Source organism: Aspergillus pseudonomiae (genome assembly GCF_009193645.1).
Source record: "Aspergillus pseudonomiae strain CBS 119388 unplaced genomic scaffold BDV37scaffold_87, whole genome shotgun sequence".
Taxonomy (NCBI): domain Eukaryota; kingdom Fungi; phylum Ascomycota; class Eurotiomycetes; order Eurotiales; family Aspergillaceae; genus Aspergillus; species Aspergillus pseudonomiae.
Window position 1 is genome coordinate 72,503 of NW_022476079.1, and position 26,188 is coordinate 98,690.

The 26,188-nt window shown below is 50.5% G+C and overlaps 9 protein-coding genes across 9 annotated transcripts; 6 read left to right on the top strand and 3 right to left on the bottom strand.

Moving 5' to 3' along the window:
* The first annotated feature begins 23 nt into the window (after nucleotides 1–23).
* BDV37DRAFT_259151 (uncharacterized protein) lies at nucleotides 24–1,803 on the top strand. The gene has a single exon (XM_032083107.1). It carries the CDS (start codon nucleotides 256–258, stop codon nucleotides 1,438–1,440), a length of 1,185 nt encoding a protein of 394 aa, XP_031937241.1. The 5' UTR covers nucleotides 24–255; the 3' UTR covers nucleotides 1,441–1,803.
* Nucleotides 1,804–1,827: 24 nt separating this feature from the next.
* BDV37DRAFT_259152 (putative alpha/beta hydrolase) lies at nucleotides 1,828–4,102 on the top strand. The gene is made up of 2 exons (XM_032083108.1): nucleotides 1,828–2,397; nucleotides 2,457–4,102. Exons 1-2 carry the CDS (start codon nucleotides 2,254–2,256, stop codon nucleotides 3,951–3,953), a joined length of 1,641 nt encoding a protein of 546 aa, XP_031937242.1. The 5' UTR covers nucleotides 1,828–2,253; the 3' UTR covers nucleotides 3,954–4,102.
* Nucleotides 4,103–4,225: 123 nt separating this feature from the next.
* Nucleotides 4,226–6,090, top strand: BDV37DRAFT_218698 (Spo7-like protein). The gene has a single exon (XM_032080119.1). The coding sequence runs from the start codon at nucleotides 4,427–4,429 to the stop codon at nucleotides 5,810–5,812; it is 1,386 nt and encodes a 461-aa protein (XP_031937243.1). The 5' UTR covers nucleotides 4,226–4,426; the 3' UTR covers nucleotides 5,813–6,090.
* Nucleotides 6,091–9,884, bottom strand: BDV37DRAFT_218712 (MCM DNA helicase complex subunit MCM3). Its single transcript, XM_032080121.1, has 6 exons — nucleotides 9,202–9,884; nucleotides 9,083–9,129; nucleotides 8,923–9,028; nucleotides 8,599–8,862; nucleotides 6,473–8,535; nucleotides 6,091–6,405 (listed from the first exon to the last, which is right to left on the bottom strand). Exons 1-6 carry the CDS (start codon nucleotides 9,229–9,231, stop codon nucleotides 6,369–6,371), a joined length of 2,547 nt encoding a protein of 848 aa, XP_031937244.1. The 5' UTR covers nucleotides 9,232–9,884; the 3' UTR covers nucleotides 6,091–6,368.
* A 1-nt stretch (nucleotide 9,885) lies between these two features.
* On the bottom strand, nucleotides 9,886–14,224 carry BDV37DRAFT_218696 (putative translation regulator (Cya5)). The gene is made up of 2 exons (XM_032080118.1): nucleotides 14,001–14,224; nucleotides 9,886–13,924 (listed from the first exon to the last, which is right to left on the bottom strand). Exon 2 carries the CDS (start codon nucleotides 13,843–13,845, stop codon nucleotides 9,985–9,987), a length of 3,861 nt encoding a protein of 1,286 aa, XP_031937245.1. The 5' UTR covers nucleotides 13,846–13,924; nucleotides 14,001–14,224; the 3' UTR covers nucleotides 9,886–9,984.
* Nucleotides 14,223–16,561, top strand: BDV37DRAFT_218705 (signal recognition particle subunit SRP68). The gene is made up of 3 exons (XM_032080120.1): nucleotides 14,223–14,539; nucleotides 14,615–15,754; nucleotides 15,809–16,561. Exons 1-3 carry the CDS (start codon nucleotides 14,349–14,351, stop codon nucleotides 16,311–16,313), a joined length of 1,836 nt encoding a protein of 611 aa, XP_031937246.1. The 5' UTR covers nucleotides 14,223–14,348; the 3' UTR covers nucleotides 16,314–16,561.
* Nucleotides 16,562–18,630: 2,069 nt separating this feature from the next.
* erg5 (C-22 sterol desaturase erg5) lies at nucleotides 18,631–20,465 on the top strand (the record flags this gene model as incomplete). The annotated part of the gene is made up of 4 exons (XM_032090295.1): nucleotides 18,631–18,790; nucleotides 18,917–19,067; nucleotides 19,134–20,373; nucleotides 20,430–20,465. The coding sequence occupies 4 exons, from the start codon at nucleotides 18,631–18,633 to the stop codon at nucleotides 20,463–20,465; spliced, it is 1,587 nt and encodes a 528-aa protein (XP_031937247.1).
* Nucleotides 20,466–21,083: 618 nt separating this feature from the next.
* Nucleotides 21,084–22,185, top strand: BDV37DRAFT_218742 (rhodanese-like domain-containing protein). Its single transcript, XM_032080122.1, has 2 exons — nucleotides 21,084–21,433; nucleotides 21,544–22,185. The coding sequence occupies exons 1-2, from the start codon at nucleotides 21,173–21,175 to the stop codon at nucleotides 21,919–21,921; spliced, it is 639 nt and encodes a 212-aa protein (XP_031937248.1). The 5' UTR covers nucleotides 21,084–21,172; the 3' UTR covers nucleotides 21,922–22,185.
* Nucleotides 22,186–22,624: 439 nt separating this feature from the next.
* On the bottom strand, nucleotides 22,625–25,982 carry BDV37DRAFT_287124 (putative mitochondrial translation initiation factor IF-2; the record flags this gene model as incomplete). The annotated part of the gene is made up of 3 exons (XM_032088052.1): nucleotides 22,625–22,868; nucleotides 22,928–25,452; nucleotides 25,530–25,982. The coding sequence occupies 3 exons, from the start codon at nucleotides 25,980–25,982 to the stop codon at nucleotides 22,625–22,627; spliced, it is 3,222 nt and encodes a 1,073-aa protein (XP_031937249.1).
* Between the last annotated feature and the right edge of the window lie 206 nt (nucleotides 25,983–26,188).

The following is a 26,188-nucleotide window of genomic DNA, read 5'->3' on the forward strand; positions in this document are numbered from 1 at the left end:
AGGCATACAGTCGTCACATGCTCCTTCTCCGCATTTTATGGTTATTGTTCACCAAAGTAAGCCGATGGGTCGAGCACGACAAGGATTCTCCTTTTCTTATTCTTCTTTGTCTCCCTCTTCAAAGATCAAGATGTCTTCTTCTTAACGATTCATATCACACAGTTTGGTATCGCATAGCGTGGCTCACTTGCTATCTGTTATATCTATCCCTCGGGTTTAGAGATCTAGTACCATATATATTCGTTGCAAGTCTTCATGTCAACCACCACTTTCTTTACACTACCATTCCTTGCCCTCGTCTCCATACCTCTCGTCATATCAGCTTATATTACCATCTGCTTTTCGGTGCTGGCTCTGTTTCTACGGCTTTCGGTGATCTACATCGAACTATGCTATGCGATCATCGCGAGCTATTTTGTCATTCCCACCTCCAACACCTCGTCCCTCTTAAACTTCGCCCCCTCTGAACCCACGACCCCGTTAGCTGCTACAACACCAAAGCGCCGGTCATTGGATTACGGCAGGACCATCCATTTCTCAGACCCCAGTTGCCACCAGTCCAACCCTGTTTCCCCTAGCCATAGCCGACCAGGACGCGGCCAGCGACGCAACAGTTCACATTTGGAAGAACCAAATGACCAGGATAGTACACTCCACGACATCGACGGACGGCGAATCCGAAGAGCAGAGCATCATAAAAATGGTTACTACCCGTCATTGCGCGGCTTCCTCGGCCTGATTAGTGGCGACGAGAGGAGGGACTTCGAGGGCGTAGGCGGATGGCGCTGTTGGACGTCATCCTCTAAAGTCTATGGACTTCATTCAAGATCCGTGTCTTCCTCTTCCAGTAACAGCGTAAGTGAGGAGGCCGATGAGAGGGCCTGGCTTTCGATCAATAATCGGTTGGAATTACCATCACAACCACTCGGCATGAGGAATAACGAGCTTTCGGAGCATTCGCTACCCTGGAGGCACAGACAAATGCTGGCCAGTCCTGATGATAGCCATGGTCTCCACCATCGCCGCTCAGCTACCACATCGGTGCTGTCGAGCCTAAACATCCGCACTCCGAACTCATTATCACTGGCTCTATCGATTCGGTCGGACAATCCTGCATTTGAATCCCGGTCAAGAGCAGTATCGCCACACTCACAGTCACGACAATCAATAGGAGACATTCCTTCCGTTATGTTGAGCTCCTCCCAGACCAACAACTACGTTGTTAGTCCAGCCGATGGCTCTGGCGGTTACTTCAGTTTACGACCTAGCAGTGGAGTTAGCAGCAGAACCACAACGCCGGGGAGCACGACACCGATTGAAGAAAACAGGTCCCCGAGAGCTATGGGTAGGGCCATGGCGCACTACCCTGGTGGAGTGAGATATCGTCGGAGGAGCATATCTGGTCCCAATTCAAGCGCTCGAATCGTGAGGTCTTCCTAGAGCTTGAGCGGGTTAGTGATGAGAGGCGATTTGTTGTGATAATATACCGAAGCTTTCTCTAGGAAATGTCGGTAGAATCATCAGAGGAGGTCATAGGGATCGTCAAATATTCGTGAAATCCCCAATGGAAATAAATTAATTGCCAGAAGACCCATTCCGAGTATAGTAGCATACTAGTAAGTGTACATACGTAGGTACTTGTACTTGGTATGTCCTCCGTACGAGTGGTAGTGTTCGGGTACGATACGATACAATACCCTCGGGATGTTCCAGCAGGAACAGTTGAGCGTCATCATCCTCTGTTGGGGTTCCCACTTCTCACTTCCGCCCAATCATTCCTTTATAATTATCTTTTTGCTTGCTGTCATTTTTATCCATGTATAGTACGTTGTCTACACGGTCCTCCGCCACCCTTTCTATTCTAGATTAACTTCTCCATGAGCCTCAATCCCTCGACATTCTTTTTGTTCTCTATCCTTCGTCATCCATCGGTGCCTGTTTCGGGGTTAGGTCGATTGGTTCGGACATAAGCGGTTTTTGGCTTCTCATCCGCCCCGATATTCGCCTTTGCTGGTCTCTACGGGCCTCGATTACCCTCCATATAAATCCCGCGGCTGCCCTTAATTTTCTCCTACTCTCTCTCTGCGAGTGACAGAGAATACTACTCTGTCACTCTCTGCTCTGCGCGACAAGGTGTCTACCGCGCGACTTTCTTCGCTTACCTCTCAGGCCACTCGATCCTGGGCCGCATTCGAACATCCCCCCCTCTTAACGTCATCTAGCCCCTTTGCCTTTGGTCGCTACTCATCGTCGATGGCCTCGCAATCCTTGGAATCGTCCAAGGACGATTTAGCCTCCCACCAGGGCGGTACTCCTCACGCGGCTCGCGGAGCCAGCGCAACCCCGCCACCCTCAGCCTGGTTCCCACTAGGTTACAGAGAAGGCTTCAGTCAATGGGTACGTTGTCAAACCTGGAAATAAGCTCAAGTGTCAGTCACTGAGATGGGGTTCTCCAGTGGTCGTGTCTGCCGGCTGCCGCAGCCGAGCATAAGGTTCTTTCATACTTGCCCTACCTTCAACATGAACCCCCTACGCATTTGCAAACCGGAAAAACGAGTAATCTCCCAAGTGGCGAACCAGGGAGCCTACAATCAGCCGATCACAGCCAGGAGGGCGAGGTAGCGGCCAATTCACTCAATGATCCTTATGGCCCTCGGAGGTGGCGCTCCAGCATGGTCGAGCTAAGCGGCAAAAATCGAGCTCTCAACGAATTCTCCGTCGAACGAATTGGGGAGGAAGCAAACCAGCACTTGGTTATGGTCCATGGATATGGAGCCGGGTTGGGCTTCTTCTACAAGAATTTTGAGCCTTTGAGCCGACTGAAAGGGTGGCAACTACATGCGCTAGACTTGCTGGGAATGGGCCGTAGCACACGGCCGCCCTTCCGTATCAAGGCGAAAGACCGTGAAGATGCCATCAGAGAGGCGGAGGCTTGGTTTGTGGACGCCCTGGAGGAATGGCGCATCAAACGCAAAATCGATCGCTTTACTTTGCTCGGCCACAGTTTGGGAGGTTACATGGCGGTCGCCTATGCCCTCAAATATCCTGGTCGCTTGAACAAGCTCATCTTAGCTTCACCAGTTGGAATTCCAGAAGACCCATATGCTGTGTCGGCAGATATGCCGTCCGAGTCCACGATGGCCACTGAATTCTCCCAGGATCAACGCAACATCGCAGACTCAGCTTCATCAGTGCCACCCGAGACAATTCAGAAAGGTGACAACAATATCCTCCTGAAAGGCCCACCGACAGGTAGTACCGCTCCCGATCAGCGTCCCCGACGGATGGTCCCCAAGTGGTTTGCCTACCTTTGGGATGCCAACATATCTCCCTTCAGCTTGATTCGCTGGGCGGGTCCCTTAGGCCCGCGACTTGTATCAGGCTGGACATCCCGGCGATTTTCTCATTTACCTGCAGACGAGGCCAAGGCCCTCCATGATTACTCGTATTCGATCTTCAGTCAACGGGGCAGTGGAGAGTATGCGCTCGCATATATTCTCGCCCCTGGTGCCTTTGCACGCAGCCCTCTAATCAGACGCATTCAAGGGGTGGGAAGACAGATGCTTCAGACGCCCTCATCCTCTACGCAAGAATCTACACAATCCATAGAGTCATCTCGCCAGAACTTGCCCCAGCCCGACTCTACCATAGCTTCAGGCTCGTCTTTGTCAACGCCCGCCAAGCGCGAAAACGGTCTCCCCATAGTCTTCATGTATGGCGATCATGACTGGATGGATGTGAAAGGTGGAATGGCAGCAAAAGCCAAGCTTGATGCAGAGAAGCGCAAGGTGCTTCAGAACGCAACCCCGGAAGAGCGAAATGCGGACCACGGCTCAGCCAAGGTTGTGGTCATTAAGAATTCGGGCCACCATGTCTATTTGGATGGATGGGAAGAGTTTAACAGCTTGGTTCTATCCGAGATGGAAGACGTGGATCGCAAGGCTGCACAATAAAAAGGCATAGATTTCTTTGATTGATTATGTACTGTTTATAAAGAGCGATTCTGGATTACTTTTGTCGGGTTACACGGTGTTAACGGCAAGTGAATATGCATAATAATGTATACAATTAGACTATGAATATCAAGGGATTGTTGATCTTGTTTCTTGTTTAAAGATGTCCCGTCCATCATGTGACAGTCGACTTGTTCCGAGAGCCATACCGAACCAATACGATACCGACGGTAATCTATTGTCGGGGTCCAACTAAATCCACCATTCCAACAGTTCAACGTTTCTCTCCATTCCATCTTGTCTGCGCTCCTTCGTGCTCTCACTCGTTTACTTCCATGCTGTGAGATAGCGCCTGGCCGTGAAGGCCGTGCTGTTCTGATCCTTCAGTGTATTTGTTCTCCGTCCGTTTTCCATTTGCTTCAAAAGTTGTTTCGATTTCTCTGGTGCCCTTCTTCTCCTCTACTGTCGCGGACATGGCCTCCGCAAGCCTGGATCACCTGGTTAAAGGGTCACCGGCTCCTGCAAATCATCTCTCGCCCTCATCAACATCGTCCGACACTTTGAACTCTGCTCCACAGTCGTACCCTCAGAATTCTTCTGATCCGTCTTCCCCGCCACGCCCGTCAACACCGGACCCGCTGTCCACGTTGCCCTCCTCTCCACCTCAGATCTACCTGAACCTGCTCATCCTAGAAAGCTCCCTTCGGGCTCAATACCTTGCGCTGCGAGAACGCCGGCGGCAGAACACGTTTTTCCTCCTGCTGCTTGCTGCCTGGATCACCTACTTTGCCTACGCGCTGTTCCTCCGTCCTCGCGAAGATGGCCGCGGGGTAGGCGGCTCCGTGTACTGGGTGGTGGAGATGTGGGAGAAGGTTGCGCTGCTCGGAGGAGTGGTCACTGCACTGTTGGTCTGGGGCACAGGGCAATGGGAGCGTGGAGTACGTTGGCCGCGGCGCTGGCTCGCCGTCGCCAACCGCGGCCTTCGCACGATGAACACCAAGATCGTTGTGATCCGCGGTCCCTGGTGGCAGGAGCTGTTATCCTATCTCTCCTTCCTCTTCCCCTTTTCAATTCCGCTCTTCCCTTCCCCAGCCGGAGACTTCCACTATATTGAGCGGCCTGCGTCGGAGAAACGCGTTGGCGGTCGGCAGCACCACCAGCCGTACTACAACATGGACATGGAGTCGGGCCTGGTGGAGGAAGACCTCAGTCCGGGAGGTGATTATATCCGACTACTGCTCCTCCCCAAGTCATTCTCGCCCGAGTTCCGCGGGAACTGGGATGACTACCGCACCGAGTTCTGGGAAAAGGAGAACGAACGGCGTGCCCAACTGCGCCAAAAACTGCGCCAGAAGGAACGCCAACTAGCTCAGCAGGACGGTGGCTGGTTCTGGTGGTTTGGCATTGGATGGAAGGCGTCACAGCGCCGGCGAGCCGCCGCAGCGACGATCACCAAGTCCGCCGACGAAAAAGCCCACCATCGCCATTCCCACCACTTGAGCATCTCTAGGCTCAGCCACGAGCCGAAATCGCCTGCCCGGCGTAGCACGCGCTCGGACTCGCACTCACGGACGCCGTCCCGAAGTACCACCCCCGTAGATACTGATGACCGTCCTCCGTCAAGGTCGTCTGCGAGTAGCCGGCCCCGTCGGGGAAGCTTAACCCCTAATTCTACGGCGTCAGGCTCCGAGCAAGGACACCAACACCGCAAGAAGAAGTCCAAGACTCTTTCCCGGGGAGTGTCACCCCTCACACAAGCACAGATTAGTGAAGGTGTGCGTACATCGTCTTTCTCGTCTGACGACTCTGGTTTCTTAGCAGAGGCCGATAAAGTCAAAGATGAGGAACCTAGCATATAAGTTGTAATTCAAGCTTTGAATCTATACCCCGGTTTCTAACGTTGGATGCATCATAGCATGTCCGTACAAAAAAGTGTGACTATGTTCTATGCCATCTGTTTTTTTTACACTCTTCTCTCATTCTACTTCTCTATCTCGGTTTAATAATTCATTTCTTTGTCTATATCTTCAATGATCTTATCTTGCTTGCAGTAGAAGATGGGAATGGGTAAGAAGACATACTGTTCCGTGATATAATATCGAAATCTCTACAATTACGTCGACTGTCGTGGATGTATTGAAGTCGTACCGGACAAAGAACCAAGCAGCTGCAAGGATTATACTTCAGGTATTATGCAAGGAACGAAAGTTTATTACACGAAATGCCAGGACCAGAACTTAATGCCAGGGCCAATTGACATCTGCAATGTATAGACTAAAACTCCCCCGAAACGCCAAACTAACCCGTCGATGGGGATGAAAGTGACATTCGTTAACGTGTCCGACATAAATCCCTTTCCAGCTCCCAATCAAAAGTCGACCATACAACTGAAACTCCATCCAGTTTTCTATGCTATTAAATTCTGTAAACGGTCTCGTCATCCTCAAGGAACCTATAGGTTTAATGTTAGTCATGTTATGAGTTCTTGACGTGAGTGTCTTTGGGTCGTGGGCACTTACATCAATTCATTTCGCTCGTTCATGGCCCTCAAGGCCTGGATTGCTTCAGGACGCTGGAACACATGGCTCTCTCCGAGAGATCGTGTTCCACGCACTGCCGTGTTCACAGCCCCGATGAGCTCTTCCACGTCAGCGGTGTCACCAGTGGCAAACAGCCGTGTACCCATGAGCGGGCCCAGAGCCTGGCGGAAGACCGTCAGACGAGCAGGCTGTATCGGCTGGGATGCACTAGCAGACGACGTCTGGGGCTGAGAAGTATCTGTCTGGGAGTCGATGAGTTGTGAGGCTGGTTGAGAAGATGCTACAGACATCTGAGACTGGCTTTGCGTTTGAGTACGTGTGCCCTGGCTCGACCGTAACCGTTGACCACGAGGGCTGGAGCTGTATAGACCGTCGCCATCTTCCGAAGCATCGTCTCCATCAGCGTCCATTTCATCGGTAGTGGCACGGTTCGCAGCTGCACGCGTGCGCAGTGTTCCACTTCTTCGGCTTGACCGCGGGGTGGCACTTGCAGTTTGCGCGGGAGTATCATCCTCGTCAGAGTCCTCCTCTGACTCGCTCTCGGAATCCTCGTCGAAAGTAGTGACCTTTCTCCTCTTACGGCGTTCGTCTTCGAGAACCTCCTTGAACATAGCAAAACGCAGAAGAGACTCCGCAACCTTTGCATCCCGTTCTTCAACTCTGTTAGACAAACGGGACTTGGCATGTGCGGTAGCCAGACGAATCAATGTCTCCAAGGTACGCGCGGTGATAGGCGATGTCCTGCGCTGATTACCAGATAGTTCATCGTTTCTCAGCGCCGAGTAGGTGGTGACAATGTGATCAGCGGCTCCCTTAGTCAACACGGGCTTGACTCTCGACTTAGCGTATTGAACGTATTTCTTGATAAATGGAATGCTCAGAATTTCAACGTCCTTCTTCTTGCCCCGACCTGTGTTGGCCATGCCAGCGTGGAGCATGGCATTGAACTTTTCATACACCTCTGTGGGCTGGTTTGAATCCTGATTGTCCTCGAGTCCAACACCCAAGGTCTGATTGAGTTGTTCCCTAACGGGAGCACCCTCTTCAAGGCCAGGCTGACGGTAACGATGCATACGAAGGACGTGCTCGGACACCATCCTGTCCTTGGAATCTTCAATGTCGTCTGTCACCACGAAAAGCAAATCGAAACGAGACAAAAGAGAGTCTGGCAAGGCGATGTTCTTGTGCGGGTCCTTGTGGGGGTCGTATTGTCCGTAGATGGGATTAGCGGCCGCCAGGACACTGCAACGAGCATTCAGACTAGTGTGAATACCAGCCTTCGCGATGGTAACGGTCTGCTGTTCCATGACTTCGTGAATCGCCACGCGATCCACATCACTCATTTTATCAAACTCATCAATACAGACCACACCGCGGTCTCCAAGAACCATTGCACCAGCTTCCAGTCTGCGCTCTCCAGTCTCCTTATCAGACGTAACAGCGGCCGTAAGACCGACACCCGATGAACCTCGTCCGGTTGTTGCAATTGCCAAGGGCGCAGTATTCAAAACGAAACGGAGGAGCTGAGATTTGGCTGTTGAGGGATCACCAACCATCATGATGTTGATGTCACCACGCAAGTGTGTTCCATTATCGAGGTTTTTCTCCATACCACCAAGCAGCATGAGCAAGATTGCCTTCTTGATATAGTCGTGACCGTAGATACTCGGCGCGAGGGAGTGAGACATCAACTCGAAAACGTTCTTTTTCTTGGAAACTTTGTTGATGTTTCGAATATCAGTGTCGGTAATGGTGGCTTGTGCAATCCCTCCGCCTGATTTCGATGATAACTGGATAATGTTGTTTGCCAAAACAAGTGTGCGGAATGTCGACGAGCCCGAATTTGCGTTTCGATTTCCCAGAGACCGGTAAATTCCTACCAACTGAATTCTGTCACCAGGCTTAGCTCGGTCCACAAGATCATCATCTAAGATCACATCAACACTCCGGGGCAGTTGTCCGGCCGGTGCTCTCTCGGGCATTTCTTGAATTGAAATGGTTTGGTGATCCATGTATGTCGAGTAGCCGTATTCTGTGATGAGCTGAAAGACAAAACTCATAATTAGCTGGATACAGTCAATACACGTCGATAAAGTTGGACATACCGGATTCTTCTCATCATCTTCCTGGGGGTAAACATTCAAGCTTGTCGCTCCGCTAGCCGTCATTGTTTGATCCCTATATTTCCTCGACAAGAACCTGTCTTTCCTTTCGCTATAATGCACACTCTGTATAATCTTTGGCCGGACCAATGAGCATTTTGTCACAATGCCCTCAAGGGAGATCATCCGGTTCAAATGGGTCGAGCCCAAGGTCCGTGGGTTACAGGAGAACTCTCCAAAAGCTCCGACATAGGCGCAGTAGTAGTTCTAAGCGTTTGTCAGTCCCCATATCTATATGCATGTGCGCATATGGCTAGAATAACATACCACTTCGTCTGCTGTTTCTCTAGAAGGTCGGTTTGGTATTGTCTTGATAACGTCCTTCAAAGCTCTATCGAATGCTTGGGAATAGTCGAACGGGGAAGTAAGAAGCCTTCAATCAAACATTAGCATATTGTAGACTTTGCCCAAATTGATTATCACATACCCATCGGCCAATTCACGGTTATGTGCTCTGAGCTCATCAATGCTGACCTATATGGGAAAAGATTTTTTAGCTCCTTGTCCGCCAATTGTCGTGTTCAAGGCCGGTATGCAACAACGTACTATTAAGCGCCGAAGTCCTCGATTTAGCATCAACACGATATCGGCACGATAGCTATCCTGCAGGTCAGAAGCCAGATCCTGAAATGGTGTTTGAGAGAAGCAGGGATGTTTTTCAAATTGACGGACCTTCTTGCTCTAGCATCATCACCTGAAAAGAGACGAAGAATAAGTCAGTTCTCATGCTCTAATGGCACACAATACTGTCCATGATGACTTACGGGGATCGAGAAACTCAATAGCGGCACGCACTCTATCCTGAGCGGCCTCATCACGGAGCTGCACTCCGTCCATGGTGATAGTGTGTTTTGCGGACAATTATACGGGGTCAGGGTATATTGGTAAGAATTCAAAATGATCGATGTAACTTCAACGCGACAAATGGTTCTTCTAAATTTGGGTAGCCCACGCTAAATCATAGAAAAAGCAGAGGGGAGAATGTTTCGGTTCTTTGCGCCCTTGACAACGGGTGGGATGGCGGAGGATCTTTCTCAAAGCTGTGGAAACACGCCGTCCTAATCGGGCATAATTGGAACGCGTCGTTCTTCTGCCACCACGCGTTCACACGCGGAAGGCCTGATGACTCAGCAATCCAGCATTGAGTGCTTAAATGGGACATATCAACAAAGTAAACTATGTACTGTACCTTAGCGAAGACTGGTGCTGGTAAAATGAGTTGAATTATATCCAATAATATTCGTACACTCTCTAGATATCTCTTATACATATGTAGTATGGTACATTTTGTGTTCTGGTATATACAATGCAAGACAAACTTCCTCTCTACTAATTACGCTCTTTCGACTCTTCGAAAGACATGGCCTCTTCATCAATAGCTTCTTCTAACCATTGGTCATAGTCATCATCTGAAACATCCTCATCCATGGCAAGTAGATCCTCAGTCAACGTGGAGGAATCATTTGCAAGGTTACTGTCGATGTTCTCGCGATGTTCATTGTCCAGCAAGTCATCGTTGGCTTGCTGCGCATTGCGTCTTGTCTCTAACAGCGATTCGGCCTCAATATCATACTCATCTTCGTAGTCAATGGTCTTCTCTGCAGGTGCAAATGTGCCCTCGGGAGATTGCACAGCATCGGCTGCATGTACGCCAGCCTGATCTTCTGAAGCTCCCTGAGACGTATCGTCTCGTTGCGCTTGTTCTTCCGCTATATCATACGTCTTGGTTGGTTCACCAGTCGTTTCATCAATTTCCAGAATTGGTCTCCGTTGGCCGCCAACTCCAAGGATGCCGCCAGTCCAGACAAAATGCTCACGACCATCCACATCATCCTTATTGTCTCCTTGTTCCTGACGACGTCGGAGTAAGACACCCTGGAATTTCTCCCGTAGATAAGGCATATCGGCGATTGCCTCGATAGTTTTGGGGGCCACTTGATGAAGAGAGCCGAGTTCTGCCCCTCCATCAAAGATGCTTCTTTCTCGGGCGCCGAGCAAGGCAGAAGCCAGATATACCATGGAGACATAAGTAGGTTGCATGAACTCGGGCTGAATTTTGCTCCAATACTTACGACCTTCTTTGCCGAGAAGGTTAGGATGTTTCCCACGCGTCGGGTTTTCGATGATGTCGATGCTAGACGGCACACCAGGGGGCTTTACTCCGTATCCTCGGCGAAGACTTTTCCATCCAGGGAAATTTGGCATAAACTTTTGCTCAAAGACAGTGAATGCCTCGGTCTGATCAGAAATTTTCTCTGAAGATGCAAGCATTTGGACGAAAGTAGACCAATTATAAGTGGTCAACGAAAAGCCTGCCTTCTCGACATCCGCAACGGTTTGAGGAATCCTCGAGGTCTCGTTTCGATAGGCGAGGGAGCGCATGTACAAAGACAGTGGTCGGGACAGCAAGAATTGATATGCCGGCAAGATTGATGACTTCTTCGGTCGCTCAGCAATGCAACCGTCTAGATCTAGCAAAATATCCTTGTGATGGCTGACAGAATTCGGCAGAGTTGGTCGAGGTGGTTCAATGATCTCCGTGGAGGGTAACTGGCTAGAAAGCCATTCATCAACTGTAGGGCGTCGGGCTAGCTGTTTGGCACGAGAAAATGCCATCTTCCAGCATTCTTCCACCTTTTTGTGTTGCTCCGCCTTTAGGTAGGCAAGCATTAATGCGGAAAGTAGACGTAATGGTGCCTTGTCATAGACGTTCTCAGAGGTAGTCGACGCCTGCTGATCTTTAATGAATTTATCGAATAGCACTCGGGCTTTCGCAAAAGCTCCCCTCGTGCCATATGCCGTGATGATGTATTCATAGTACATAGCGGGAAAGGCGTCACTAATCGTTTGTTTACCAACACCGGGCATCGGTAGCTTCGTGGCCAACTTAGTGGTGTCGAACTCCGCAATAGTTTCCGCAAGGAACTTCTCGGCATTCTCAAGACGAACACTGGCGCAATCCACTTGACTATTACCGCTCTTGATTAGCTGCAAATCGCGCTGAAGCTGACTTTTCAGAACAAGTAAGCTTGAGCTGAACCCAGGTCGGTTGAAACGTTCTTTGATCTCGCGGAAGATGATATGCACCATGTCCCGATTGCGGTCCTTTACATAGCCATACAGAATGATGGCGTAGTGGAACTCTGTGGCATACATGCGATGGCTTCGGTGAAGCGTCCTGAGAATGCGACGCGCGGAATCGGTCTGTCCAATGAGCACCAAACTAAGCATGAGGGCAGCATACGTCATGCCATCAGGCTGCAGGCCGGCGGCATCCATACGCGAACGAACCCGAGAGATCGATTCTAAGTCCATCCTGAAAGCATGATTCCAAAGAAGCACGTTCCACATTCTCACACGTGAACCTTTCACATCCAAACCGAGACAAGTCTCTGCCACACTCTCAGCCATGTTCAATTGCTGATTGTTACAATAGGCCTCCACGATAGTATCAAGGAACGGAGCTGTGATCTGCACATGGCGCTGCTTCGCTAAAGCAAGTAGCTGACGGACAGTGTCAATATCGCCTCTATTAGCGCAAAGTCCCATCAGTGTGCCAAAAGAGTGAGAACTTGGCTCCACGCCCTGCTGAATCATGTTCTTGAATGTGGTAAAGCTTCCAGACAGGTCACCAGCATTAGCATATGCCGTGAGAAGGATATTCCAGCATACAGCATTCGGTACCAGGCCAAACTCTTCCGATATCCTTGCGAACTGGCGGCGAGTCTCTTGTACATTACCATATCTCGCATGTACATATAACAGGGGAGTCAGAAGTCTACGACTCAGGGGCTTCCCATGATCTGACAGGAATCTCTCGAATATTTCGTTGACGTTAACCACGTCACCAGCCCTTGAGAAGGCGATAAGCGCATGCTTATATGCATCGATTGAGGGCTTGCCATGAAACAGGCTGAGCTCATCCAAGAGATACCGAATACCAATGGTAATTTCGAAGGTAGATAAGCGTCTCACAAGTTGATTTAACAGCTTTGCGGGTGGCACTTCACTTTCCATCTGCCAACGAAAATTACGGTACACCACAATGGCCCGAACGAAGATTGATCGGATCTCAGATGACTGAAGAGTCTTCATAAGACGGAAGTAATGCCTAGGGGTGAGTATGGATAAGGCGTTATATTCTTTCAAAAGCAGGAGAAGGGGCTCGGTGGCTGTGTTCACAATGATCCCCGGCGTGGAGAATATGTGGTAAAGTAGGAATCGGGCGAGATCGCGTGCTGAACTATTGGTGACTTCATCTTGCAACCATGTGGCAAAGGCGATCAGAGCGTTCGGTACATTGGAAAAGGTTAAAGAGGATGCAATATGATCCCATAACCCTTGCTCATCAGTTGTCGGTTTTGACAACCAGGCCTGTTGCGCATAATCCCACTGCCTAGTATTCACAAAATGCGCCAAAGTGTAGGCCCAGCACGGAATCCCCAGGCCCTTCTCCAGTGCTATCTGGCATAAACGATTCATCTCCAGCGGCCTTTCAGCCGCCAAGTACGATTTCGCCATATGCAAGTAATCCTCCGCGGACCGAGAATCGGCAGGAATTCCTTCAAACAATCGCTTAACCCGTCGGTGATTGACATCATCCTCTGAATTGCTTAGGATCGCTAGGAGGGCCGGGTTCGTATCAAGTGGGTGGCCTGCAGTAACGTAGAGTGACCATGCCTTGTCGTATTCCTCAAGTTTCCCATCTCCTAGCAATGACAACAGCTCATGCTTTGCCCGCTTCCGTTCATCTTCTCGGTCTGCGCGACTAGCGATAACGGGGCTTGATCTATCTGCACCAGCAGGTTGATAGAGACTCGCAGCTCCCGACGTGTAGGTTCTTGTAAGAGTTGTGATGGCCCTTTTCCTCCGGCGCGCGGTGAACCTTCTCGGAGATCGTATGAGACAGGACACTGCAAATTCCTGTGTACGTGGAGGATATAAAAAGTCCAAGAAGGGAGTTCGTGATTCGGATGCAACTCTGCCTGCAGGCGGAGTACCATTTACTGTATTCGAGACTTCTCGGGTTGAAGTTGGCGAGACAGGAAGCCAATGCAGGGAGTCCGAACTTGTGCCACTGGTTTGCCCAAAGCTTGGATAGAGTGGTCTTGGACCTCGAATAGCGCCATTAGAATCCCGGAAGAAACGCCGTCCTGCGCTCTCAAGGCATCCGGCAGCCCGTTCCAGCATTACCTTGAAAGATTGCGGCGTCAAACCCTGAAATCACCGAAATCTAACAGGAATGTGTAGCATATCGGTCCCAAGTCTCCTATTAATTCAGCGAAGGGGGTCAGACTGGCGCTTCCACAAGGTACTGTTTGGTGCTAAAGAGAGGAGAGACGAACCGTGAAGTGTGTCTTGTGCACGAAGCTCACAAAATACTGACAAACAGTCGCTCGGAATATCCAGCAGAAAGTTTGAGATAAGCTTGATAACCCTAGCAGGATAACAAGGAGCAAAGACTGCGTTCGCAGACCAGATGTCGTGGAGTTGACGCGGAATGAAATTTTGAGAAGGTGGTAGCAAAGAGCTTCGGCCGATGCTGGAAAAGAGAATCCCGCGAAATCAGCCGGTCATTCGTTTGGCCGAAATCTGACCACGCCAGCAACCCGCACTCTCCAGTCCGACGCCTACCCACCTTAGTACAGAGGCGTTAATCAATCCACTTGATACCTCTATTGAGTACTACCACAATGGATATTACAGATTATATTTTCAACCAGAGAGAGGAGGTCCTCTTGGCTGGTGATTACAATGCCTACCGCGCCCATACCACCCGCAAATTGCACAAACTCCGCAAGAAGCTCGGGCAGACCACACCCAAGGGCCGTAAATATACTGCCAAACCCCCCGTCAGCGCAGAGAATGTCAGCGGCAATGCTGCGTATGTTCTTTCAAGTTACAGCTCCTTTGTCGATCTTCCCAATTACCACATGTGCTGATTTATATTGTTCACCAGATATGTCCACATCCTACTCCTAAGCTCAGAACGAGCATGGGCACAAGCGCTGCAAATGAAGTCGGCGCATTCTGCTGATCCGTCAGCCAAGGGAATCACAGGTGCCGCTCGGCGTCACATCATCTCGCGACTGCATAAATCCGCCAGTTATGCAAACGAACTTGTTCTCTTGTTACAAGACCAAGCTTCTGGCGCTACTGGCAATGATCTTCTTGAAGCGCGTGCATACCATGCCACACTCTCAGGGGCCCTGTCATTGGAGAAACGGAAGTGGGAGCAGTGTATGCAGGATTACTCTGTATCCAGGGTTATATATGCAGCACTTGGTCAAAACAATAAGAAGGATGCATTTCGGGATCTCCTCTCTGGTACCGTTGATCCGAGTTTGAGATATGCCGCATACCAGATGAAGCTTCCACGATCGAAGCCTTTACCCTCCTTGGCCATCAGCTTTTTCCCGTCAGACACCAACCTCAGGTCAGAAGTTGAGAAGGTGGATCCTAGCTGTCTCAAAGAGGATGCTGCTGGAACAAGGAGAACTGCGGACGGGGAAGTTCAGCAACTTCCTGAGACCATCACATGGAGATCACGGACCGTTGCTCTGGAAGATGCCGCAATCTCTCAGGCTCTGGCGGCGGCGGCGGCGGCGGAGTCTCGGCTCGCCTCGTGGCTCGCAGATGCCTCGGGCAAATCCGCCTCATCGAAGGACAAGGCAGCTGCCTATGATAACGTCATTATTGCCAGCCAAGATGCAGTGGATGCTACAAAGACTGCCATCGACGACCTTGTTGGTGAGGGTGTAGATCCTGGAGATAAAAGGATGCAGAGCCTGCAGATTACCCGCACCGCCGTCAACTTCGCTTTGGTAGGATGGAGAGTCGGGCGTAATCGTGTATTGTGTGGTGAGCATGACGGCGTACATGGTGAGACCGACCAGGCCAAGGCAACCAAGGGTGGCAAGGCTTCTGCCAAACGCGAAGAAACCAAAGGCAAGAAGCTGGCCCGTCTGCGTGAAAGAGTCGTTTTGTATGATTCTGCGTTGCAGAGCATCGAGTTCATTCTCGAGCTACCCGGTGTGGCAGCAGATTCTACATTTGTTCAGGAGCTTGGAGCTAAACGATCCTACTTCCGGGCCTTGAGGTATGGCTTATCATTCCCCTTTCAGGCGCAGAATCCTCTGACATGAACTTTTAGGTGTCTCACCATTGGGCGGTCCCACAGTATTCTCGGGAAATATAAGAACGCACTTGCGTTGTTTTCGCAAGCGTTGGCGCTCAGTCGGGAGTCTGCGAGCTCGGTTCAGTCCACCGCCGAAGCGGAAGAACCGCTAAAGCTTGATATCACACGCAACCAAATCCAGACCCTCGAGTCAACCTTGCAAGCCCTAGTTTCCCAATGCCGCGGTCTTGTCACTCTGGAGAAGATCTCCGAGCAGCAATCGAAATCGGCCAGCGAGCGGCCAATGGTTGAGCGGCTGCACGAGTACCCCGGTGACGGTTTGGATTTGAAGAACCTTGTCCCATACCCACCTCAGATGCAGCCAGTACCAGTGAAGCCACTGTTCCTTGACGTCGCATGGAATTACATTGACTACCCCCGTGAGAACGCGAGCACCCAGGGTGCGGCTCCGGCCTCAACCGAGCCAGCCACAGAGGAAAAGAAGGGAGGCCGGCGCGGCTGGTTTGGCTTTGGACGGTAGGATATGGGTATAGTGGTTAAGTTCAGTATGAGTTGGAATGATCCTTCGTTATTTGATGCACATAAGGCTTGGATGTCCAAGACATTTCTACTTCTACTCGTATGGGTCTAGTCAAATCATAGACTCGAATTTGAAAGCTTTGAGTGAATATGAGCAAGCGTAACGCGATGTAATGGGCCGATCATACCAGTTCGCTGTAGCTACCTAGTCATTCTTGGAATTACCTTAGCCCATTCCCGGATTATCATCGCTCTTCCACGCAGGTACATAAAAGAAGAGGTGACTCTTCGTCCGATGACTATGAGGCATTGGGCCAGGCACATCGCTGTGGGAGTGAGTGGTCTTTTATTCCATTGTTGTCAGGTTTGCCAGTGTATACTGCTACTGTTGATTCTTACTTCTATTTTTTTTTCGGGGCACGGGGGCTAGTTGCACACTTGTTTATGCTTAGTGAGATGTACATGCTATGTAAGATTGGTGGCATTGGTGCAAATATATGTCGTCGGCGTGCATTCGAGTTTATACTGGAACCAACAACGACAACAACAACAGCCCTAAAATAAGAAGAGGGATAAGAAGAAGATCAAAAGCCCTAGAACACTACATACACATAATATACTAAGTTTCGGGTACTACGTAGACCTGATTGGGTTTTGGTTTTATCTCTAGATCCAGACATCTTGATTGGCCACTGGCTTAAGCCCTACGCTGAGTGGCCATTCAGAAGATCAGAAACTTATGAGTTATGAAAAGTTCAGCGTGGAAACACAGAAGGACCGAGGTTGAAGCTATGATTATCTGCCCTTGATCCAGAATGCAACAAAAAATTGAGCGACCCGCTAATGCCTATGCCGGGAATTTCACTGAATCGAAGAGTTCACCAGACTCTCGTCAACTGATGCTGCTGAATCAGGCATTTAAATCAGGCAATCATGGATCCATCCATCCACTCATTCCACTATAGTTGTGATTGCCTGCCCCAGGCGGTGACTAACTGGCCTGAGGAACAGAGCACGTGCACAGGCCAAGGGGAACGAAGGGTCCGGGATCTCGACAACCGAATCACCTTTTCGCTGATTACTCGACACCTTCTCGAATAATTTCCTGGAGTAAGGGCAAGACATTTATTTCCACCCATGTGCACGTGTATCTGGGGTTTTACCATGCAGACTCTGTTCTGGTTCAGGCGATGATATACTCCGTACTTCTGGACTGTCTTAACATCTACTGTTTTGGGTGATATTTTGTTACTCCGTAAATACATATTATCGGTAGTCTGAATTAATTGATTGCTTGATCTATGATAATTCCACCTTATTTATAATAAATATTCGGGTTAGTTAACTATGGATCCAATAGTGAACCTTACGTTGTCACCGGGGATCAGAACAATTATTCAATGGATCTAGTTCCTGACTCGATTCTAGAACCGAAGTGGTCTTTGCTTCCAATGATTCGAAATAAAAAAAAACAAGAAAAACAAAACATCACAAAAAAAAGGGGGGAAACAGTTGAAAAAGTCAGAATCGTGTCTACCAGTATTAACTCGAGAGGGTGTGTACTGTTATTTACAATGTACATTGTATCATGGAACCGGGGAGACCAACCGCTAGAACTAGGACTAGTCAGGACTAGTGGGATAGACTGAGATGAACACTGCAGAAAAGGTGCAGCAGTTCGGTACAAATACGGAGTACTACTAGTAGCAGTACTATACCAATACCAGGATGTCAGGGGGAAGTTCGTGCAATGTACAGAGTAACGAACAGGGATCATGATAGGTTTAATGGACTGCTCGTATTGGATCCCTGTCAATACCGGACGCTGTAAGGGTCCCGAAACTTCCACTAGTGGCCAACAGAAACCCAGCATCCCGGATGACCCTAGTCGCTAGTAACAAATACTATTCCATTGTAATCTTTGTATACTTCATCAATCGCTCCCCACGCGTGTGTTCGACCAGCATCTCCAGATGCCTCTCCCGTCCGTAATTTTTGGATAGAATTCCCATAATTAATGGCATTCAAGTGGAGACCATTGGGGTGTCTCTAATTACGTCTGGAGTTTCTCCGGTGTTTCCGAAGCGTTTTTTTCCTTAACAGTAATGTATCCGTAACCGTCCGCCGATCTAATAATATTAATTTTTTTTTTCCCACCTCCCCTTCTCCTAGTACTCTCGGCCGTTCTTCTCGCCAAATTCCCGAAAAGAAGTGGTGCGTCTGTCCACGGGGTTGCCGTCACTCTTTCTCTTCCTTCTCCTTGATCTCACTGTTGGAGAGCGAGAGCAAGAGAGTTCCCAGCACCACCACATTCCACCATGGCCAACGTCACTGGAAGCTTCGTCTCCCCATCAGCGGATGCTACCGTTGTCCCTCAGCTTTTCCAGCCCTCCGGACTGCTCGGGTCCCTCCTTGGCGATTTCAATGTCTGGAAGGCTCTGTTGACTCTATTTATCGCGGCTGTTATCTACGATCAATGTAAGTTGTCTACATGGCCCTCGAATATTTTCCATCCTGTCCTTCAGTCTCCGACTCCTGTGCCCTCTCCGGCTGCCTCTGCAGCATCCGTTGTAAACAATGGCTGATGAGTTGAACTCAATACAGTCCGGTACTTCTATCAGAAAGGATCCATCGTGGGACCAAGATGGAAGCTGCCATTCATGGGACCTTTCCTTCAGTCGGTCAACCCCAAGTTCCACGAGTACAAGGCCAAATGGGACAGCGGAGAACTCAGCTGCGTTTCTGTCTTCCACAAGTATGTATTCACTGTGCGAGTATGCTTTCTCCATTGGGACAACGGCTGATACCAAAACCTCGATAGGTTCGTCGTCATCGCATCCACCCGTGACATGTCCAGGAAGATCTTCAACTCTCCCGCCTACGTCAAACCTTGTGTTGTCGATTCGGCGCATAAGTTGCTTGGAGAGGACAATTGGGTGTTCTTGGATGGCAAGGACCATGTTGAATTTCGCAAAGGCTTGAATGGCCTCTTCACCCGTTCCGCGCTCACCTGCTACCTTCCCCGCCAGGAGGAGACCTTTAACCAGTACTTCAAGAACTTCCTCGAGAAGTCCAAGGCCAATGGCTACAAGCCCACCCCCTGGATGCCTGAATTCCGTGAACTGATGACCGCCATCTCCTGTCGTACCTTTGTGGGTCACTACATGACCGATGAGGTCATCCAGAAGATCAACGATGACTACTACTTGATCACGGCTGCCTTGGAGCTGGTCAACTTCCCGATCATCCTTCCTTTCACCAAGACATGGTACGGAAAGAAGGCCGCGGATATGGTTATGGAGGAGTTCGCCAAGTGTGCCGCCAAGAGCAAGGCGCGTATGGCTGCTGGGGGAGAAGTGTCATGTATCATGGACGCCTGGGTCAAGGCCCAGCAGGTCTCTGCGAAGTATCGGGAAGACATCGCTAAAGGCATCCCCGCGGAGAAGCCTCCTCAACTTCTTCGGGATTTTACTGACGAAGAAATCGCCAAGACTGTCTTCACCTTCTTGTTCGCATCTCAGGATGCGACTAGCGCCGCCTCTACCTGGTTGTTCCAGCTCATGGCCGACCGCCCCGAGGTCTTGGAGAAGGTCCGCGAGGAAAATGTGCGCCTTCGCAACGGTGATATCAATGCGCCTATCACCATGGAGCTGCTCGATCAGATGGAATACACTCGTGCTGTCGTGAAGGAGACTCTGCGTTACCGCCCGCCCGTTATCATGGTCCCCTACCTGGTCAAGAAGGACTTCCCCATCACCGAGAAGATTACCGTGCTGAAGGGATCTATGATCATCCCATCCGTCTGGCCTGCAACCCACGACGAGGAGGCGTACCCCAACCCGGACTCCTTCGACCCGGATCGCTGGATCACCGGCACTGCTGAGCAGAACCCCAAGAACTGGTTGGTCTTCGGCACTGGACCCCATTACTGCCTGGGCCAGACCTACGCTCAGCTAAACTTGATGGCCATGATTGGCAAGGCCAGCATGGAGATGACGTGGGAGCACACCACCACCCCCAAGTCGGAAGACATCAAGGTGTTTGCCACTATCTTTCCCCAGGTATGTGTATCTTTATCCTACGAAAGACCCCGTCACACAGTGCTAATGCAATTTAGGATGACTGCCTGCTTACATTCCGCCCTCGTGCCTAAACTTCTATAATCGCAATTCCCCCCCTTTCCCTCTTCTTTCAGCTCCCTTTTGGCTTTTGGCCCTCCAGTGTTATGTTCTCTATCCTGGAGATAGAATGGCCGAACCCGTTTTCTCTTCCTTCTATACCTGTACCTACTTCTTTTGTACTATTCTTTCACCTTGGGTTTTGCTCTTTTCGGGGGTGACTTTTTTCGTTTTACCCTTTCTTGTTTAACGGATGAAAATCAGGATCATGCTTGTGCCGATGACGAGCGACAGGGACTCCTGCGCTCGCGATATAGGGGGCCGAGTCGTCCAGGCGTACATGATATTAAACGATTCATGCAGGGTCGTCAGCTTCATGAGCAGTGGAGCGGTGAAGGACGTGCCATTTTTAGATTACGCTACCTAGAATAATAATAATTGTGAGTCTTTCATCTATGTTCAGTATGAACTGAAGCGAGTGTAGCAAAGATAAAGTTCTGAGGTTAAGTGCTGACAAGGTACACCCCTGCACCGATCGTCCATGGAATCCCTGCCCTTAGCCGTACTCCTACGTAACCATACTGTAATCTTCCATCCATGATTCACCCGTCGTATTGTTACCATCCTCCTCTTTAAGCAGGCGGTAGGACGCCCCGACATTCATGACTGACATCACCTCAACTCCATCTCCATCAATCCTGAGGACTGCAACATACTATCATAAACCCAATCACAACCCAAAATGGCCTCGATACAATCCATCCGACGTCCCCTAACAGGGCTCGCTTCCCGCACCGCAAAGCAAATCTCCGCTCCGGCCACAATCAGATCATCATTCCGCACCGTCCCGGAAATAACTCGAGCCTTCGGAACAGCACCATCGCCATGTCTCGCTCGTGGAATTCCCTCCGTACGCCGCATGAAGCTGGCTCCAGTGCAACAGAGCTTCCGCCGATGGAAAAGCGACGGTGAACCATCCTTCAGACAATGGGGGTTTGAAGATGTACGTTTGCCCCTAGTCTTGTATTCATTCCCCTGCCATACTATCACACCTACAAAAGCAATCAAGAACCACTGCTCGAGAAACAATGTGATACTGACCCGCAATGAAAGATCAACGCCTCCCTCCCGGCCTCACCCGGAACAAAACCCCAAAAGAACCTCATCCTCGTTGACGTGCGCGAGCCCGCCGAGTTGAGCTCGACGGGTATCATCCCGTCCGCTGTCTCCGTGCCGCTTGCGTCGCAGCCGGATGCGTTCTTCCTCACACCGGAGGAGTTCGAGACGAGGTTTGGATACCCCAAGCCTGGGGCTGGCGAAGAGGGTGATATTGTGTTTTATTGTAAGGCTGGGGTGAGGGCCAAGGCTGCGGCACAGTTGGCTGTGCAGGCTGGGTATGATGCTGAGAGGATTGGGGTTTATGACGGGAGTTGGTTGGATTGGGCGGATAGGGGCGGTAGGGTTGAGAGATGGGATGGGGAGTCGGAGTAATTTCGTCTTTTTCTTTTCGTCTCTCCTCTCTTTTCGTTTCTTCTGTTCTGGGCCTTTCGGGGGAGGGGTTTGGGAAGGTCAAGGGTGGTTGTATATATTGTATTAGATGGGTAGGCTATGGTTATCTTGGACGATGGGAGAATATGGGTTATTGGAACAGTGAGGTCGTTGTAAAGACCGCCTATATTAATCACATGTGGTAGAAGTCAAAAGAAATCCAATGCATTGAACTAAATCGCAAGTATCATTAACAAGCATAACTATTGGTATCGACCACGGCCTCTTGAAATCCATTTCATGTACAGACATCTTGCTTTTGGACAATCCAGTCGTGATCATTCCTCATGCATGCAGGTCTTTTAGGTGACTTTTATTCTTTTTTCTCCATCCCAGCCTAACCCCAGAGATAACCGTGGTCCATCTTTTAACACACGTTATCCCTAACCAGTTCCGTTTTATTTCATCACGTCATGCACTACTTCGACGTAGTACATTAAATCATCACGGCACATAAAGAAATCACATCGCTATATGGTAAACCTATACATATGGGTACATGTCGGATAGCTCGTTACCCCATAGTTGAGTCTGCCCGGAACTCCGGCAAACGGCCAAGTGTCGAATGCCTCATGGTTACCATCAAAGACCTGTCGAAATGAATCGTAGGTCCCCGGGCTATGGTGGGTCATAAGTTCGTACAAAATCAAGGGATGTCGAACACGGGCTTGAGCTTCTTGACAAGACCCCACTCCTCCATCGACACGTCCGAACGGTAGAACTCCTTAAGGGTGTCAATACTGGCACGGGAGATCTTAGAGTACAGAGTGTCCTTCTCTTCCAGTTGACGTCCGTACATGGGCTGGTTAGCTCCTTCGATCTTGACAGCAACAGAGGGTTGACCCTTCTTGACCACGGCGACTGCCTTGTGATCACGTTCAATTGATACACTATAATCCGACATTAGCAAGGCGCCGGGGATATAGAGAAAAGAGGGGAAATGACTTACACTCTGCCAATTTCGATAATCTCCTTGGCTCCGGTTGTTGGGTTGCTCTTAACGGCAGCAAGTGGTGTATGCATCCGCAGGCTACCTTCAATGACATCGACACCAATGACGATAGGGTCCTTCTTGTTGAAGACGGCGACGGGATGGAGAACACAAGGGAAGACAGCAAGCATCTTGCTCTCTTCCTTTCTCTTCTCCGTCAAATCAGCGATATGCTTAGTGAAGTCATCGAACAGATGGTAGATGATGTCTGCGGTGAAGATCTTGACACCAACTTCCTCGGCATATGCAGCCGCTTCCTTGTCAACCTTAACGTCGAAGCACAGCATGACGGCATATTCCTTAGCCTTTTCCAACATCGTACCAGCCATCATCACATCACGCTTATAAACAGGGCCGATGGAGATGTTGGCAACGGGGATCTTAGAGACACGAAGGAACTCAAGCAAAGCTTCGAGGGAACCAAGGGTCGAGGCCTGGACACTGACACCACGCTGATCCTTGGAAACCTTGCTCAGCAGGTTCTCCAAATCAGACATGACTTCATCCTCGATGTCCTCCTCATCATCGTCAGGTCCGACGACCATCAACCGGGAACCAGCAATGGCCTGCTCGAGATCGTTGGCTGCGATCTTAACACCAAGGGCGGCCTTGACTTCCTTGTTATGAACGTACTGTGACTTCAGACGAAGTTCCTTCAGAGGTGCGGGTGTCAGCAACGCTCGAATATTGGTTGCTATAGGACCGTTGAGACCGCATAGTACGATTCGATCACCCTCCCGGAGAATACCGTTGGAAAGGACAACATCGATGGTCGTACCGAGACCTTCAATAACCTTCACTTCAAGAACAGTACACTCGACCTCCGACAAGTACATGAGCGAGTTAGTCATACGCTCTTGGGTCAAAGTGGTCAGCAGCTTCAGCATGTCGGGGATACCCTCTCCAGTGTGAGCGGAAGTCGGCACGAGAGAGACATTGCGAGCCATGGACTTGTTTTCGTAATACAACTCGGAGTTGAAACCCTGTTCGGCGAACAGGAGCTTGGTCCGCTCAAGACGCGTGCGGAACTCATTCTGGACTCCCTTATTCTGCATAGCCAAACTCTCCTGGAAGCCGTTGTTATCAATCTTCTTCCAGCCATACAGACGGTCGATCTTGTTCAGCGCAACGATGAAGGGAGTGCGGCGGTCACGGAGCAACCTCATGGACTCGAGGGTCTGCGGCTCGAGACCGTGCATGATATCGACGACCAAGATGGCGATGTTACAAAGCGAAGAACCTCTGGAACGCAGATTGGAGAAGGACTCGTGACCGGGTGTATCGATGACCAACAGACCAGGAATCTTGAAGTCGAATGAACCATCCTTGTTCACAGGAGCAGTCTTCTGACGCAGAGCATCCACAGGGAAGTAAGTAGCACCAATCTGCTGAGTAATACCACCAGCTTCGCCTTCTTGGACGTTTGTCTGACGAATCTTGTCCAGCAACTTGGTCTTACCGGTATCGACGTGTCCCAGAATACAACAAATGGGGGAGCGCAGGTTGTCCTTTGAGCGAGCTGCCATCGCCTCTTCGTGCTGCTTCTTTCTGCGCTCAGCGGCTTCGGCTTTCCTTTGAGCAACGGCCCTCTGTGCTGCAGACTGTTCTTCATCAGACTCGTCTTCGGAAGATTCCTCCTCGGAAGACGACTCCTCAGTGTCGGCCTTCTTTTGAGCTGCAGCAGGCCTCTCAGGGAGCTCGGTCTTGGCACCATTTGTGGCTGGCTTTTCGGCATTGTCTTCCTCATCTGTAGGAGCGTCCCATGAATCCTTCACGTCGTCTTCTGCGTCAGCAGCCTTCTCCCAGTCGTCCAGTTCGCTCTCCTCTCCACCAGCAGCGGCGGAGGCGGCGGCGGCGGCGGCTTCAGCCTCAGCCTTCGCCTTCTCTTCGGCCTCCTTCTTTCGGCGTTCTTCTTCAGCTTCACGCTGGGCCCTAGCCCGTGCAGCGGCAGCCTCCAAGTCCTCTTCCTGTTTAGCTGGGCCCTTCTTCTTCTGTCTCTTCTTGTTGTCGTAAACAGGCTTCTTCTTCTCGGCACCCTGGTCTTCCAAGCCGGCAACCTTGCCTGCACCTGCAGCAAGCATCTGTTTCAGACGCAGCTCATTGCGCTCCTTTGCCTCCTTCTGGGCCTTGGTGAGCAACTTTCCTTCTTTTCTGAGCTGCTCCTTCTTTTCCTTCTCCTTTTCCTTCTTGCGCTGACGAGCTTCCTCTCTCTTCTTCTCTTCCTCTTCTTCCGCACGTCTCCTTTCCTCTTCTAAAGCCTGCTGCTCGGCCAAAAGTCGCTCCTCTTCCTCACGCTGTTTTCTGAGAGCCTCCTGTTGTTTCTGGAGAGCGGCAAGGTGGGCAGGAATCTTCTTCTTCTTGCCACCAGTAGGTTCGGGGGCAGCGGGGGCGGGAGCAGCGGCGGCGGCGGGTGTCGGCTCTTGCTTCTTCTCAGGCTCAGCCTTAGCAGGCTGCTGAGGCTTCTCAGTCTTCTTCTTAGCGGCCTAGATAGCAGATTCAATAATTAGCACAAGTGTAATGGGATTGAGACCGAGACCGGGACCAAAAGGCCGATAGATACCTGTTCCTTCTTCCGCTGCTTTTCTCTCTCCTTCTTTTCCCTTTCCTTCTCCTTCTTAGACTTCACACGGAATTCACCTTCATCCCCGGCCTCCTTGGGCGCAGCAGCGGCCTTTGCAGCGGCCTGGGCAGCCTTCTGATTCTTCTTGGAGAAGACGTCATCCTCGTCATCGAAAGTACCTTCTTCAGGTTGCTTGCTGGAGAAGTCTTCAGGCTCGGCCGCCGCAGGTGCGTCCTCACCCTCGACGAAATCGTTTTGCTGCTTTCCTTTCTTTCCCTTCTTGGCCTTGTTCTTCCTCAAAGTGGCGAGTAGACCACCACCGCCAGCCTCTTCCTCGGCGGGAGCGGCATCTTCCTGGGGGGCGGCCTCACCACCGGCTCCGGGAGCAGCCTCACCGAGCTCGGCTTCCCAATCAGCCTCCTGTCTCTTATTTCCCTTCTTCTTAGGCGCCATCTTGGAGATATCGAGCTACTGATCGGGTTCAATCAAGGCGAATCGTCTTTTTTGACAGAAGACCGTAGAGATATCCCTGAGTACTCCTACGGGACATATGTTAGTGACAAGGAGGAAGAAAGCGCCACCCGTGTAGGAGTTGGATGAATGAATGGGTTGTGGGCAGGTGCACGAACAAGAATATCAGATTCTCCGGCAGCTACTTG